At 43.7% G+C, this 16,612-nt stretch overlaps 2 protein-coding genes across 3 annotated transcripts; one reads left to right on the forward strand and one right to left on the reverse strand.

Moving 5' to 3' along the window:
- Window positions 1-954: 954 nt before the first annotated feature.
- hsd20b2 (hydroxysteroid (20-beta) dehydrogenase 2) lies at window positions 955-7,101 on the reverse strand. Of its 2 annotated transcripts, XM_018726249.2 has the most exons (11): window positions 6,908-7,101; window positions 4,741-4,787; window positions 4,519-4,594; window positions 4,325-4,435; window positions 4,167-4,234; window positions 3,981-4,025; window positions 3,218-3,252; window positions 2,978-3,059; window positions 2,445-2,510; window positions 2,185-2,334; window positions 955-1,460 (listed from the first exon to the last, which is right to left on the reverse strand). In XM_018726249.2, exons 1-11 carry the CDS (start codon window positions 7,077-7,079, stop codon window positions 1,323-1,325), a joined length of 990 nt encoding a protein of 329 aa, XP_018581765.1. In that variant the 5' UTR covers window positions 7,080-7,101; the 3' UTR covers window positions 955-1,322. The 2 variants fall into 2 exon arrangements, with proteins under 2 accessions (XP_018581765.1, XP_018581764.1); XM_018726248.2 differs by having other exon boundaries at window positions 4,167-4,435.
- A 2,679-nt stretch (window positions 7,102-9,780) lies between these two features.
- On the forward strand, window positions 9,781-15,544 carry eif4e2rs1 (eukaryotic translation initiation factor 4E family member 2 related sequence 1). Its single transcript, XM_018726251.2, has 7 exons — window positions 9,781-9,967; window positions 10,254-10,380; window positions 11,716-11,850; window positions 11,949-12,053; window positions 12,749-12,901; window positions 13,201-13,337; window positions 14,215-15,544. The coding sequence occupies exons 1-7, from the start codon at window positions 9,948-9,950 to the stop codon at window positions 14,252-14,254; spliced, it is 717 nt and encodes a 238-aa protein (XP_018581767.1). The 5' UTR covers window positions 9,781-9,947; the 3' UTR covers window positions 14,255-15,544.
- The last annotated feature ends 1,068 nt before the right edge of the window (window positions 15,545-16,612 follow it).

Genomic DNA, 16,612 nt, shown 5'->3' on the forward strand with positions numbered 1-16,612 from the left:
CTGTTTTTTGTTCTTACAGGGACAGTCAGACTAAGGCTGACTGGGATGTGACCCAGTGACACTCCAGTCAACCGTGTAATGGTGCTGCCTCAGAGGCCCAGTGCGTTGCGGGACCAGTATTGGCTGCGCACGTTTTCACTTTGATACAAGTTCTTTTTAATTGCGTGTGAGCAATAAAGTGTCACAGAACCCTAACCCCTACTCTTCATCCTTTGCATCCCCCAGTCAAGCTCCTGTGCTTATTGCATACATTGACCTAACACTTAGGTAAGTGGGGGTGATAGTGGAGTCTAAAGCTCTGCAGTTAGCCAGCAGCAGTGGGACTAGAGCACAACGGTCCCTATTGAGGTCAAGTTGTTACATTAATTCCCCATTATTTAATGTTAGGGACAGCAGGGCTGTGTTCCCAAAAGCCATTCAAGGGGCTGGACTGTTCCCTACACAAATTGCCAGTTCTTGGGGACCAGTCCTGCTCTGTAAACACAGCATAGCAGAGCATGTCAGCGAGTTGTGTTCATTTATGGAATGCGCACACCTGGGAGCTATAATCACTCCACTCCCTGCTGTCCCCGTAGTGTTTAACTAGACTGATGGAGCAGAAAGCACCTCTGTGCTCTACAGGGATGTATTATCTATTTATTCCTCTAATGTACACTGGTTTAGACAGTGATAAAAATATTTACATGAGGCATGTCTGCCTCTTGCTCTCTAGCTGCTGGTATAATTCACCCTTCTGTACATGAGATGCATGTTGCTTCAGTGAACAAATGTACATGTATATACACTCATCTGAGCTCAAAGCTGCTGTTGCCATGGAGACAATAAGACCCGAAAGGCAGCAATAGACAAAATAGCCCTGTTTATAAAGTATAAAAATCTGAATTCAAGATACAGTGAGGCATGAGATAGAATGAAAGTTCCAGTTGGCTCCCAAGTGCTCAATTCACATGAGTTTTCCTTTTCATAAGAAGGATTGCTGGGCTTGGTATTGCATTGTGGGAAGTGCAGTAGGTGGGTACAGTATAATTGTGTCACTTGTCTCCCCCCCATGACAACAGCCCAGTTTTCATCCTGCTCCCCTGGTAATGGGGCTGAACATCCCCTGCACATCTGGCAGATGGTCAGTAGCTGTTGGGGGGGAATTTCATTAAATCTGATTACATGTAACCCATCCACAGACATATGGACCTTATTAGACTAAGCAGCAAAGTCTCCCATAGCTAAACAAGTTTGCCACCTGTATACAGTACGTGTGTTTGGACATGCTGTACTACGTATACAATCAATACACTATGTCTATGTGTTCGCTCATGGCAAGGACCTTAGTCCGCCTTCTTCGCCGATCTTGCCATCATGGCCTCGATTTCCTGCCGCCAGCTCTGAGCAAACTTCTCTGTGTACCTCATGCAGAAGGTGCTGAGCCGGAGCCAGCCAGGGAAGAAGATGCAGAGGGCGATGTGCTGTGGGAACAAGGATTAAAAAACTCAGAGGGATATATACACCCACAGTCTCCCTGCCTGCCCTCAGTACTGAGACATGGAAGACTGTTTGCATAACCAGCAGAACAAAGTCAATCTTTATACCAGAAATAAGGTGAATAAACTTTGGAAAATGTATCTTCTGCAGAAGAAACTGTTACCTCTGTGTTTTTATTAGATGCTCTTGTAATCCTGGATACACACAGTAAACTGCCTATAGCAGTTCATACATCTATGCACTGGATCAGTGTAACACACACTATTTGAGTCTCTGGGTTACCTGAAACATGTCTTTGGACTGTTGTGAAGAAACCAGAGCCCTGTGGGTTCAAATCCAGCTCATTTTGTACACATGTTTCCTCCAGGTGCTCTTTAGTCCCATAGTCCAAAACATTTTTTTTTCTGGTAAAGATGCTGACAAATGATGGATGCTATTCATGCGAAATACACACACACACACACACACACACACTTTCAGAACCGCTTGTCCCATACGGGTCACAGGGAACCAGAGCCTAACCCGGCAACACAGGGCGTAAGGCCGGAGGGGGGAGGGGACACACCCAGGACGGGACGCCAGTCCGTCGCAAGGCACCCCAAGCGGGACTCGAACCCCAGACCCACCGGAGAACAGGACTGTGGTTCAACCCACTGCGCCACCGCACCCCCTCATGCGAAATATTCAACGCATAACCGTGCACAATACCTGGAGGGCATGTAGGAGGCAGCCACTTGTGTAATTTGAGTACCCCACTGTGTTGAGGGCTTCATAAGCAAAAGCTGATGCGCTCTTCACCAGGGGGCCCACCTCAACATTGTGGGTCATATTTGTGGACACGACACAGGGGGTCACACACTGGGGAGGAGGGCAAGCAGGGCAGAAGTGGCAATAAATTAATGATCATGCAAAGGGTGAAGTTGTAGACACTGTCCCTTTAAAGGATACCCTAGCCCTCTCCCCATTACCTGTACAGTGATGCCTTGCATTCGGTATTCAGCAGTGAGTGATCTAGACAAGTAGGTGACAAAAACCTGGCAAACAAAGGAAGGACAAGTGAATAGCACAGCAGTCACTGAAACAAGTGGCTGCATGCAGTCCGGACTCGTATGTCTAGGACAAGATAACACTTCACACATACAGCAACTCTACAAGGTGCATGGTTATACCCGACAATGTCTGCAGCTGTGTGTCCAACAGTGTCTACATCTTGCTTCTGCCAAATTAAGGGAGGTGTTTTGAAGCAAATAAAAAGAAAAGCTGATATTACAGGAAGGGCTGCCACAAAAAGTAGCAAAGACATCCACTGATCTCAGAGAAATTAAGACATATCCACAGTGGCAGATGCTCAGTGCTGCAAGCACTGAAGCAAAGTAGGAGTGCAAAGTAGCAGCAGTGGCAGCTCAGTACCACTCAGGTATCCATTCTTTGAAAATTTAATGTCTTTCAGAAATGAGGTGGGAATTTGTGGTAAATCTGCAGAATGGCCACTCACACTCACCTTGGTGGCGGAATACAGCGCCAGCATGGGCTGTGGCTGTGACCCAGCCTCTGAGGATATATTGATGATGAGGCCTTTATGTCTATGAGGGACAACTTTAAAACACTGAATCGGCCAATTTGTCATTCATTAATGAATTATTATTGCTTCAAACAGAAAGTGATCAAATGCATGCACAAGCAGAGGATACAATCTGTGTTCTGATGAACATTGCTGTCTCCATCACTCAAGCCCACCTACCTCTCCAACATATGTGGAAGAACCAGTCTGGTCATCTGCAGTGACAGGAACATGGCATCACATTGCTACCACCATTGACACCTTCACCATAAACAGCTCTGCAGGTCTAAATGCTTGATACACACATACTGATAAAAGAAATCCTGGCTTGAAGTTAAAGAATGTGACATTAACAAATTTACTCAATGGATTTTTGTTGGACAAAAATGTGCTATGATGGCTTATTTAAAAAAAAAAAAAAAAAAAAAAAAAAAAAAAAATCTACACCCCCCCCCTCAAACTGGCTTTTTATTCTATACAGCAGCATTTTTCTTCTCTATTATACTCATTTGGCTTTTCACCAATGCAAGAAACAGTTCAGAGTAAAACAAAAGAGCACCAGCAACAGAAAAGGGGGCAACAGAGACAAAGACCATTACTGACACCCATCTTTCTCCCATGGTGAGTGTTTTATACCATACAGCAGCTTGCATTAAACACATGCACAAGATGATCTAGGACAGACAGACACACACACACACACACACACACACACACACACACACACACACACACACACACACACACACAGTATAATCTTAAAAAAAAGAAGTTGTCCCTCAGTTGTGGGAATCCAGGTGTACCCCCTGCATTACCATAGAAACAGTCACTGTGTAAATAAAGCTTTAATCTCTTCCTCATATTTCAGTCACTAGTGATGGCATCATGATCAGAGAGACCAACAGGGAGGAGGTGGGGGGAAAATCACACACAAAGATTTCACCTGTGCCACAGACAGCATGTTGCAGTTGATGACATCAGTGATGCTCTGCAGAAGCAAACAGGTTCATATTAATAACCAGCTCACATCACCAAGATGGCTGAAGCTGCTTTGTAGACCTGACTGTTCCCAGCCAATCATTGCCTCACCAAAAACAAACACCCAATCAAAACAAGCAGAGACCTGTACCTTCTCAGGGTCAGGAACGTCCAGGAAGTAAACCAACATGCCCGCGTAGTTCATGCCCACGTTGTTCACTGCACACAGCGACCATGACAGCTGTTCACGATTACAAGATAACGCCTGCCTCCAGCACAAGTATTTGGTCCCCGGTATGAGTACATTACCCAGAATGCCGATCTCCAGGCCCTGGAGCTTCTCTGCGATGATCGGGTAGATGCTGGGGCCCTTTGTGAAATCCACTTGGATGACATGTGTCTGTCTCCCATATTGGCTCTCTAGGTGAGGCAGGGGAGTGGTCACATGCCATGCAAACAACAAATTTGGGTGCACAGTCACCACACTTGCCCCCCTTGCTCACCGATCTCCTTGGCAGCAGTGTGGAGCTTCTCTATTGACCTGCTGATGAGGATCAAATCCAGCCCTCGCCTGGCCAACTGAAAGGTCACACGGAGAGGTCGGTAACAAAACAAACAAAACAAACAAAACAAACAAAACAAACAAAACAAACAAAACAAACAAAACAAACAAAACAAACAAAACAAACAAAACAAACAAAACAAACAAAACAAACAAAACAAACCTCATCTGCATAGGCCCTGCCAATCCCCGATGTCGCTCCGGTGACAACTGGGAAGGAAAAAAAAAAAAAGTGACACTAAGATAAAAATGCCAGAAACACAAACTGAACCACATGGGGGGGGGGGGAGAAACCCAAAGCAGTCTTGACAGGTTCCCTTTTAGAATATTCTTTTATCGCCAAAGCAACTGCTACTGAACTCCATGTAGTGTGTGGGCTGGTAACACCTTATTCACCAAGGTGACACACTGCTAGATACACTACGTAAACTGCATCACTCATCCATACACCAGTGGAACACTGTCAGGCACTCACACACTAGGGGTGAACCTCAACAACATTTATTTAGCAGATGCTTTTCTCCAAAGTGACTTCCAATGAACCTTATGTAATATTATCCCCCCCCATTTCTTTGGGCTGTGAGAGAAAACCCACACAGACATGGGGAGAACATACAAACTCCACACAGACTGGTTCAATCCCTGCTCAATGTCCTCTCACACCGCCGAGGCGCTGTGAACGCTGGTGCTACTAGCTGTGTTGCCCGTACATACATACAGAGTAAATTCCTCCGCAAATCAGCATAGAACCAGTTATGAAAACAAAGGCTGATCCAAATGGCTGAAATTGCTCAGATGGATTATTTTTCAAGGGCACTGAAACAGGAGCCTTCAGGTTATGAGCCACCTCCTTAACCACTTCTCTGCATGCTCTCCCTCTCCCATTCAAAGTTTGCCCTTAAGTTATGACCTGGCTAAGTGTTTCCAATCAAAGTCTCTTTAAAGTACAACTGGTTTCAGCTCCATGAATAGCCAGTAGTGTGTTCAAAACCCAGTAAGGGGAGTAGAACACTAATGTACTGTGATCGGCTAAATTGGTTACTTTCCTCCAATTACTGCTTGAGCAATTCATAGGAAATCATTTCCTTCCTCCTTATTCAGCCAGTGGAGGATTTTAGTTCCAGGAGGGACTAGAGCAGCCTCAGAGGATGTGCAGGGCTCCAATAAACTGGTAAATCACAGGTTCTCATCTTGATAAAGCATCCTGCTGACAGTGCTGCCACAATGGGAATGTATGTGACAAGGCCCACAGGGAGTGCCATCATCAGCATCATCCCATCTTAAGGGGTCATGCTATAATGAAAGTGAGAGAATCCCAGGATTGTCACAGAAGTGTATCAATAATGGGGATGAGCGCTGATCCCATTCCACCAGAGGACAGCTGGTACCATATTGGTTAGAGCTGCTATGTTTTAACTCAAAGGTGACAGGTTCAACTCCTACCTCTGGCTATAGTACCCTTGAGCAAGGTACTTTCCATAAATTGCTCCAGTAGAAATTATCCAGTTGTATAAATAGGTAAATAATCATAAGTAACAACACTAAACTGCTTTGGCAAAAAGCATCAGCTAAACAAATAAATGTAATTTAACCATATTTCACAGGGCTCATTATTAATATTACTACAGTTACTGGAATGCATCTTTTCCCCAGCGACTTCTGTTGCTCTGATTTATGGCAGTACACTTCCCGAAACTGCAGCCCCATGAGAGAGCTGAACACCCAGGCACTGATCTCATCAGCACAACAAAAAAAAAAAAAAAAAAAAAAAAAACTATTTACATACCATGTGTTACAAAAAGTAGCAGGAGGATTCAGTGGAATACATCATATGTGCACAGGTCATGGCACAACAGATGGGCTGTTCATGGGAGTTGACCCTATGACCTTCTGCAGACACACCCCTGTGAATTTCCTTCCTCTATTTCTTTCAGCTCTACAGTTCCTCGTCAGTTCAGCTAGGCTGCACCCACATACACACCTTGACCACCTAAATTCTACAGAGCAAGGCCCCTCAGCCACTAGGACTCCCTCTCCGAGAGATCACCACCCCCCCAGTATGCATGCACACACACACACACGACGTGTGTGCCAGCTCACACCGCTAGAATGAGGTACATCAGAGACACCTCAATGACATTCCTGAAATCACACCTGAGAGACCCCCCGGGGTGTAGCTGCTACTGTTCCATACCCACAGCCACGATTACAGTAAGTATAATTAAAAAAAAACTTTCCTCTCTGCCGTTGCACTGTTCTTAATGACCGCAGCGCTCAATACACGCTCGTGCTCGATCACACGTAGCGCAGCCCCACGCGTCCACACTCACCCGCCCACTGTCCGAACTGGCGCAAGTCCGTCTTCCAGAAGGAGGACAACACGTACACGCGGAAACCTCCCCAGCACCACCGGGCCAGCTGGAGACCCCAGCAGAGCGCGGTCACGAGCCCGATGGCGTACAGCGCGCGGGAAACAGCCTCCCAACCCGTGAGCACACCCATGTCCGAAACTCTCAGAGCAAAAGCCACGAACTCAACTTTTATTGTCCGGACCGCGTGGGTAAGCCACGCCCCCAGCGCCACTCCGCCCCCCCCTTCAACCCCCCCCCACCTATCCCCTGAGCGAACCACTCTCATCCGCGCATCGTGATTGGCTGACGTTGCCTGGCGCGTGCTCTCGCCCAGAGGACGGTTGTGGAGCGAGCGGTTGTGGTTACTGCGAGCTCCGCGTATTTTCTCATAATTTCCAGGGTGTTCTTCATGAATCATGGTTCCTTTTATTCGTTCACCAGAATCTCCCTCACCGAGAACACTCATATCCACCCGTTATTACTCGGTTGTTTCCTAAGGAGGTCGGTCATTTACCCGGCGGTCAAGTGACATGTACGAACGATGTAGGGTTGTTCGTTCCCTAGTCCACTAGGCTAGTGGCTCGTGCTCAAAAGCACACGTAAGGTATTGCTCTAGGAATAAGGGAGTTCTCGCAGCACTTGACCTGAAGCACCTCGAGGAGTTTCAACTGTGTGTGGCCCGGCTCTGAAATGTGTGCATGTGTTCGAAAATAATCCAAAAGTAAAAGTGAACGAGGTTTTTATGAGCCCGCGCCATTCGCCTTGGTGCTCGTGCACTGTGGGTAAACGCACCATTCACGTCACGTGCGGTGCCATGCCGCACGCGCCTGTACCCTTGAGGCCTGTTTCCAAACGGAGCCGCTTCAGTGAGCGGTTAGGGAAAGTGTACTTTGCTCCTTGTTAAAGCATCTATCAATAAAGTATAACTCACGAGCCTCGCGCATATTTGTTATTGTTCAGGAGGGAGTGTCGCACAGGTGTAGGGCGCGTGCGGGCAGGTGAAAGGAATGAGCTGTTCTGGCTGCACGCGCAGGGCGTGAGGATCCCTGGCAGGAATATCTAGCGCGTTACTCAGAAGGATTTCCCTCAGTCGGGCCCAGTCCACCTTGTCGTCCTGTCATTTCCCACCACCTTTTTACCATAGCTTTTCTCAGAGGATCCAAGTAACGGACAAGATTTAAAAAATGATAAAGGAGCAATAGTCCATCCATGCACTGTCAGTAAATACTTGTCAACTGCAGGGTTGCGGTGGACCGGAGCCCATCTCTGATGAAGAGGGTGTGAGGCAATGTAGGCGACACCAGTCCCTCACAAGGCAGTCACACACACACACACACATTCATACAAAGGGCGGCACCATCATATCATCACACATTTCGACAAAAAAGATGCTATTCCAGAACCGAAATACCTTTGGAAACTTCCCATGAAATTTGTGTTGGGTTATTATTTACAGAGAAAAAGAATCAAAAGTTCTGATATTTAAATAAAAGAATTACATTGTGAACTGATAGGAAAATGTCTCACTGCTGATTACTAAGGACAGGAAACAATGAGGGGCAGCAGGTGGTGGGGTGGTTAAAGCCGCTGACCTTGGCTCCACAAGTTTACATTTATTCATTTAGCGGATGCTTTTCTTCAAAGCGACTTGTACAATGTTAAAGTACTTACAATTATTTACCCATTTATACAGCTGAGTAATTTTAGCTTGCTCACAGGTGCTATATACCGAGATCACCATAACTCTACCTGCTATACCTGCCAAGGAGACATCAATAAAAGATTCTTACAGATTCTTTATAAAAGACAAAAAACAACATTTGCATATAAGCTTTTGAAATGTGTGTCTAAAGTGCATATTATGCATGATTATACCGGAAGTTTTCACAAGTGACAAGGACCTCTGAAGTCCAGGACATCTTTCATGCAACACGAGTCAGTTAACTTAAGCGCAGGATATGAAATGGAAACTCACTCTTTCCTCTATATAATGTTTTTATTTTTCTTTAATGTGACAAACACACCGCGTTTTCTAACAAAAAACTGGGACGTGTAACTTTTCATTTTAATGGTCAGAAACAGAGTAGCTTATGTTCATCTCCAAGTGAAGTATATTGTTGCAAATTGTATTCTGCTGTTTAGTTGGCACTTCTTTTTTTTTACTGGAAAATGTAGATAAAATGAATAGACGGCCATTTTTGAAATACTTCGACAGTTTGAGCCCAAAAGTCAGCAGAAGTTGTAATACGGACAATATGCGTACATTTAGTTGATTAGTTTCTCAGTGACAAAGAAGGCTGAAGAATAGTTGAGAACAAGAAGTAGCTATTCTGTGTGTCAAGTCCTTACTGACTTTTGACTGATCGATTGAATAATTGATTGATAATTGCTGCTTTGCTTGCTTTACAAATTACACTGGCGACTTCTGAAATTAGTTGTTAATGCATAAGTTATGTGTCGTAGAACTAATAATCATATTTCCCTATGAAGGAATTTAACTTCTGTCACGAATGTAGTCCCTTTAATTTATTTCCATAAATCGTAATTTCTAGAAAATAAAATGGACATAATTCGCTCATAAACAACAGATCATATCATATGTAACTGAGACAAGTGCTGGAGTCATATTAGCATAATTAAAAATTAAATAGATCTAAATTGACCTCGGAATTTTCAGAAAAATTTTACAATATTGTTATGCATGAGAAATTCTTACAGTTTCAATTCAATTCGATTACGTCATCCATTCAATCTGCTTTCATTATTTCAAAACGCGACATTCTCTTTCGCGGTTTTTGACCTACTATGTGAGCCGTCGCCACGCTTTAGGTTTCCAGAACTGCGCATGCGTGATTCTGGCGAACTCCGTGTTAATTTTTCAAAGAAGTTAGTGGGTGATTTTTCCCGAAATAAATTTAACTTTAAACGGTAAAAGGCGCGGCTTTCTACAGATATCGAAAGCCGAATTGTTTCTGTGCCAAGATTATTAGTATATTACTACTTTATCGGGGATCGATTGATGATGAACCAGTGTGACCAGTAAGTCAGCGGCTCGTCAGTACTCACTCAGTGACACACTGTGACTGTCACTGTCTGTCAGGCTAACGCTCGCTGACTGTTCTGGCGCGTGGCCACAGAGTTACGTACATGATAATGAGAATTGACCGTATAATATTGTGGCTGAGCCTGAGAACATGTCGTTTACGTACATGAAAATTGTAAGTTATAATCAGGTTACGCGAGACGAACTCTCTGGCTGAGCTAAGCCTTAAGCGAGGTGGTTGCTTTGTCAGCGAGAGAGTTGTGCCGAACGTGCTTTTTCCAGGGCGAGAGACGGGGACCGGGACGCCGGCGATCTGGAGACTTCGACGGGCGCGCGGGAGGAGAAGAGCGACGGGGACGGAGGTCCTGTGAACAGCAACAACAACAACTTCAACAACGGGCGGAGGAAGGTGGGGCAGTAACACTCTCTTCTCTCGCAAAATCCACCTGTCACCGACGCTGCAGTGCTTCGTCCACGTGGTCGCTCGAGTTGTGATTTTTTCAAAGTTGTCCCATTTTTAAGTACTTTTTTTAATTTGCATTGTTTTCAAATGTCTTATGATGTTCCTGTACTAGCAGAGGGAACGTTTAGCCACCGAGCCGACAGATGGCAGTAAAGAGAACCCAAGCAGGAACCGCCGGCTTAATTCAACTCGCTTCCACAGCGTTTACATCTCCTTTCTGGTGTTTGCACTGGTGAAAGAGGTGTGCTGTTTCTCTACAGACCGGCGTATTTTGAAACGATACAAAGTAATATATTTTTTAGATTTAATTTTTAAATTCTAGTTTTATCCAAAGTTTTTTACAGAATCGATAAACGCATCAGTAGTCATACAGAGGGATGCACATTAACCCTAAACTGAAAGTTACCAGAATGTGTATTTTTCCACTTAAAATGGTATTTTAATATTATATAAGCTGTTTTTTAAAGTACTGTATAGATACATACAGTGTGTTTTCCAAGCCTGTGAGAAGACATTTTTAGCGTTGCCTTGTGTATCTGCTCTGCTGCTTTGAGTTACTGCTGCCATAATGTATATACAGGAACCTAGAAGAAAAATTACACAGTAAAAATTTCACTAAAAATTACACTCACTTCTGTTCATTCAGTATCAGTAACCTCTTGTGCAATTCTGGATAAAAATATTTTAATGCAGAAAAGGTTTTACTTGGAATGAGTTACAGTGTATGTTATACTATAATGCACGCTGGACCTTTTAAAATACTGTAGAAGAGACCAACAATTTTTTAAAATAAGTTTAAAAATCCTTTTTAAGCCTTTGATATAAAGTTATAGTGATTGACTGCAGGTAGGATTACAGTGCTTTACAGCAAAAATGGACACAAACAAGGGGTGACATGTCTGCAGAACAAAAAATTGCAGAGACCATCTTTATAGCAGTAACAGGCAAGGGAATGTGGAAGAGACCCCTGATGTTTCCATAGTTACAAACACTTAAGAACTGAAAGACCAAAGTTATCCTCTATGTACTGCGAGTTTCTCCACTTTATATATTAGTCTTTGTTATATGTAAGTATTTCACACTTTTTTGAAAAAATGATTTATGATAAGCACACTTTGAATTTTTATATTTTCCACATTTGGTATGAAAGGTGTTGAAGTGACATTTTCTTTAACCGCTTTGTTTTTCTCATGTTCATTTATTTCATGTCACATATCAGGGATAGATCATGATGATGATGATGATAGCCTGACTAATGTTTCTTTGTTGCCCTCTGCTTAGACCATCTCTCCAGGGGCAGGGGAGCACCCGCTCCAGTACAACTACACATTCTGGTACTCCCGTCGCACGCCGAGTCGGCCCGCCAACACGCAGAGCTACGAGCAGAACATCCGGCAGATCGGCACCGTGGCTTCGGTCCGTAAGCACCGCTGTCATGCCTCACATGTGTAGTGGACACGCAGGGATGAAACGTTGTCACTACCTGTGCTCTCCCCTTTCTGTATGTCTTATAGGTGGAGCAGTTCTGGAAATTTTACAGCCACTTGGTTCGTCCTGGGGACCTGACGGGGCACAGCGATTTCCACTTGTTCAAGGAGGGAATTAAGCCTATGTGGGAGGTGAGGCGAGACACATATGCTTGTGTGCACTGTATGTTTGTTTGTGAGATGCGTTAAAGTCTACAGTGTTTTCAGCTTCTCAGCAAAGAGTGGCATTCTGTTTCTTTGTTATGATTCTCTAATAACAATGTGAGCTGTAATTACCTGTGACATCTTATAGCCCCTGGGCTGTGGGTTTGGATGTGGATACAAATCCAGCTCAGTGCGTAGAGTTTGTGTTCTCCCTGTGTTTGCGTGGATTTCCTTCGATGGTACACGTTTCATAGAGGGCACAGTAGCAAAACACTTCAGCGCCCTTGTCTGCTTTGAAAATTGTGTTGGTGGATGACGGGTCACTTTGACACGTACCCCACACATACGCTTGCCTTCATTAGGGCTCTGACCTGGAGAACTCTGGAGTCACTGGCTCTTAATCTGAAAATTGTGAAGGTTGTCAGTTGCAGTCAGGTCACTAAGATCTGATAGTCAGTGAAAGAATGACACATTTGTGTGTTCGGTGCCTTAGTCATTCTCTTTGGCTGGACCCCGGTTTTATGTACTCGCTGATCCAATAAATTTCTGGCCTTCTTTGTATTTAGACCTATATAAGCAGTTGGTGAAGGTTATGAAAGACGACCCAAATTTGTCAGCAGGATGCTCCTGTGCATGGAGTACTTTACGTTTCTATTTCCAGTATGGCTGCTCTTTGTCTGCAGGATGAGGCCAACAAGAATGGTGGGAAGTGGATCATCCGCTTGCGGAAGGGCTTGGCTTCCCGTTTCTGGGAGAACATCATCTTGGCCATGCTGGGAGAGCAGTTCATGGTGGGAGAAGAGATCTGTGGGGTCGTGGTGTCCATCCGCTTCCAGGTGACACGCAGCTGCAGGAGAGAGGGGCTGGGTGATGGGGATGTTTAGACTACTGGCCGCTGCATCACCTGCTGTCCAAAAAACATGACATTGTTGGAATATCTGTGGAAACTTGATTTCGAGGAAACCACTTGTAAGAGTAACTTCTGTAGTCTGTCTAAAGACAGTTCCTGGCTTATAAATTGTATATGTTCACAGGGTCATTTTTGGACATTAATGCATATATGCTCTTAACAGTAACTGTTTTGGACTCTGTGTTAAGTTCGATTTCTTGGCATGCTTTTGGCATAATCCCTCAGGAGGACATCCTGTCGATATGGAACAAAACAGCCAGCGATCAGGTGACCACGTCCCGGATCCGAGACACGCTGCGTCGGGTCCTGAACCTTCCCCCGAACACCATCATGGAGTACAAGACCCACAATGACAGTCTCAAGTACGCGCAGGCACACAAACACACTCATGGTCATGGATTGTTTCATAGCAATTGTTTTCGAGTACAGTAGCGGTAGCGGTTGTGTGTTGACTGAGGACCTGCAGTAGTGACCAAGAAATTGGAACAGTTGTAACAATGCCCAGCGCTATAAATTAATATTATTATGAGTATTATTTAGGCACAAATTAAATCCTGCTGAGTGGTCACTGGGTACAGAAATGTTACCATAGACACACAGAGCACTAGTAAGCAGAGTTTAAAACACTTACTCCGCAGTGGTTGGCCACAAGTAAGGGCACACAAAATAATTTTTCTATAACTTCAGCAGTAGGACAGCTTCATAAGAATTTTCTGAAATAATAAATTTGCATTGATGTTATAGCCACAGTGTACATGGAGGTAACAAAATGTGATACCAGGCTACTTGCTGTACTTCCTTATATTTCACATATTATCTTTTGTACCGGGTATTCTTATGGTTGGGTAGTTTAACATACATTTAAAAATGTAACTACACATTGGTGTGACATCTAGAAGCCATTTGTGATTTAATATAAAAAGGTGAGAGAAATGTTTTCTGTAGGAGATGCATGGCTGATGTCAGTACAAGTACCACAGTAAATAGCCAGCTACCTCTAGCTTGGACCTGACATGGTAAATGTCTGAGCAACCAGGACCTTGTGTTTTTACTTTATAAAGAGGGCTAATTCAAGAGAACTAGTGGAGTAACGGTTAATGGGAATAGAGCCAGCATGTTCAGGTTAAAAGTCACCTGTGTTCTTAACTGCTGCACCAGCTGCTGTTTACACCAGAGCGCGGTAGTGTTGTGTTTCTGCTTTCGTCTGGTCTGACCGATGGTTTCTGTGCTCTCCCTCAGAGACAATTCGAGTTTCCGGAACACAAAGATCACGTTGTGAAGGAGCAGACGGCAGTGGGGACACGCTTGCTTTCCCTCTTTTGCTCGGACCAAACATGCGACTGACATTGGTTCAAACGCACAGGGAATCACTGTGACGTGATGGACACCTTCTGGAGAGGGAGGGGGAGGATGCTCTGTGCAAGGTGGGGCTGTGGCCCCAGGGACCCCTAAGCGAGACCCCCTCAGTGAGGCCATCTTCGGCTTTGGCGTAGCGACCACCCAGCTACACACTGAACCCTGAACAGCTCTTCACACCAACTACTGGACACACAGTTAAACCAAATGTTTTGTTTGTCCCTAAAGCTCCTCCTGGGCACGTTTATCTGCAGTTCAAGTTGATTTTTCTCTTCTCTCTGTGTGTGTGTGTGTGTGTGTGTGTGTGTGTGTGTGTGTGTGTGTGTGTGTGTGTTTTTACAGTTTGGGAAGAGATTCCGGTTCATTTTCAGGGCATTTACACATGTTCATGTTGTCACTCAGAAGAATAAAATGTATTTCAGGTCACGTGGGTTCAATTGGTCTGAATGTAAAGTGAAGATGGAGTCCACATTCGTGAGCAGAAGTTTCTGTCAACACCCCTGCAGTGTTAAAATGACACCAATTGCAAGTTGTAAAGCATTAAGTGCATGAAAACCCGTGTTAAAGGAAAAATAATTTGGCTAGAGGTTGGCAGGTCTTGCATGATGTGATGAAGATGCAGTGTTCTTCTGGTGGTGTCAGTGTGGATGAGCGTGCTGATGGGGGGGGGGGGGGTCTATCCTCCAGCACTTTAGGGGGGTAACACATTTCACCTTTCACTTTTGTTAAATTGTATTCAGTAACAATAAAATGTAGGTTTTGCTTTGAAGGAGTGTTCACACAGAGCTTGGGTTGGGTCCAAAAATTACTCAGCTGATGTATTTTTCTAGTTATTTACTTGTAATACCCACAGTTTTACCTCTGATTTGTTAGTGCTTTTGACTGTAAGGCTACAGGATAGTCACTGTGCTAATGATGGTACTTTGAAGAAGAAATGGCTGTTTATTGTTTTAATAATAACTGCTATTACCTTATATGAACTTACTAAGGTGCACTAACCAGATTAACCGGATCTGTTTTCACTTAGTTTTTGGTAATTGGTCATGTTTTGGAGAAAATCTAGAACATGTGGTTTATTGGTTTATATTAATGTTCTTCCTGTGAATTCAGCTCATTTTTGATTGAGTCAGGAAAGGGGGTTTCGCTAAAAACGCTGCAATTTTGTAACATTTACAAGTTTTTTTTTTTTTTTTTTAAATTAAATTAAATATCTGTCACCTAAACATCTAGTTGTGCTGGTTTACATGTAAGGCATTTTATACTTAGAATTCTTTTCTTTTGTCATGAGTCACTTTCACTTTCACTATGAATGGGGGATTTTGCTGGGCTTCTGCAGTCGATAAACTTGTGAACAGAAAGGAGAGTGAAGATCCTACAGTTTTTGTCGTGTTGGGCTGTCAAAGAGGAGTCAGAATTTACAGGTGGGATTTCAAATTATTATACAAAATGAAGTAAAAAGTATGGTCTGTACCAATAACCAACTCTGTCATGTAAATTTCAAGTGGTGTAGAATGGTGAGTAGCACCCCACTGGGAGGTCCTCCAGTAACTTACTTTGGAGGTAGAATGTACATGAAATTCTTTAGATCTGCATGTGCTGTAGATCTTTTGAAGTTAAGTTTTAGAGTTAGTTTTCTTTTCATTTGAAGGTTGACATTCAAAATTGAGGAATACTGTACTCGATTGGAACAGGTTGTAGGAATGTCTGAAAGTTGCCCTGTGATTTACCTCATGGTAAAGAAGAAGGTTAAGTTATTCAAATTTTCCTGTAAATCCTGTAATTTCCTTCAGGAGTAGAATCCTGGACATAGAAAAGGAAGGTTGCTATTGTAATATCTAATCCATCAAACTAAAGGGCTTCTGTGATCATTTATAACAAGATGGCAATCACTAAGCTGTGACTTATGGGGGCAGGAATAAGTTACAGAATTTACAATAAGTTCACTTTTGAGTCATAACACTTCTGTCAAATAACTGGTCAATAAAGAGCGTGAATTGTTCTGGAGAAAAATGTAAAAACTGAACAACTTCATCATATGATTTATAAAAGAATAGAATATAAGTTTAGCTTTTAATTGCAGACCTAATTTCGACTTCCTTGGAATTTCTCTGGCATGGTGACAAGGTATGTTTTCCTGGTCCCTGGGGGATGAGGGGTGCAAATACTGAGGGAAAATACCAAGAACAGGACTGGCAGTTTTCCAATTTTCAGAATCACGAGAACAAGTCAGTCAATCATGTTTGTGTTGCATGTTTTAAGTTCTTCCTCACCCACGTTTGTT

This window comes from Scleropages formosus, chromosome 21 (genome assembly GCF_900964775.1).
Source record: "Scleropages formosus chromosome 21, fSclFor1.1, whole genome shotgun sequence".
NCBI classification, from domain to species: domain Eukaryota; kingdom Metazoa; phylum Chordata; class Actinopteri; order Osteoglossiformes; family Osteoglossidae; genus Scleropages; species Scleropages formosus.

Excerpts from the sequence above, each read along its gene's own strand:
- hsd20b2 (XM_018726248.2), bottom strand. The coding sequence starts at position 7,079 with ATGGGTGTGCTCACGGGTTGGGAGGCTGTTTCCCGCGCGCTGTACGCC. Across the intron at positions 4,595-4,740 it reads GCAGGGCCTATGCAGATGAG|TTGGCCAGGCGAGGGCTGGA; the intron begins GTTTGTTTTGTT and ends GTGACCTTTCAG. Across the intron at positions 2,511-2,977 it reads CGCTGTATTCCGCCACCAAG|GTTTTTGTCACCTACTTGTC; the intron begins GTGAGTGTGAGT and ends TTTGTTTGCCAG.
- eif4e2rs1 (XM_018726251.2), top strand. The coding sequence starts at position 9,948 with ATGATGAACCAGTGTGACCA. Across the intron at positions 10,381-11,715 it reads TCAACAACGGGCGGAGGAAG|ACCATCTCTCCAGGGGCAGG; the intron begins GTGGGGCAGTAA and ends CCCTCTGCTTAG. Across the intron at positions 13,338-14,214 it reads ACCCACAATGACAGTCTCAA|AGACAATTCGAGTTTCCGGA; the intron begins GTACGCGCAGGC and ends GCTCTCCCTCAG.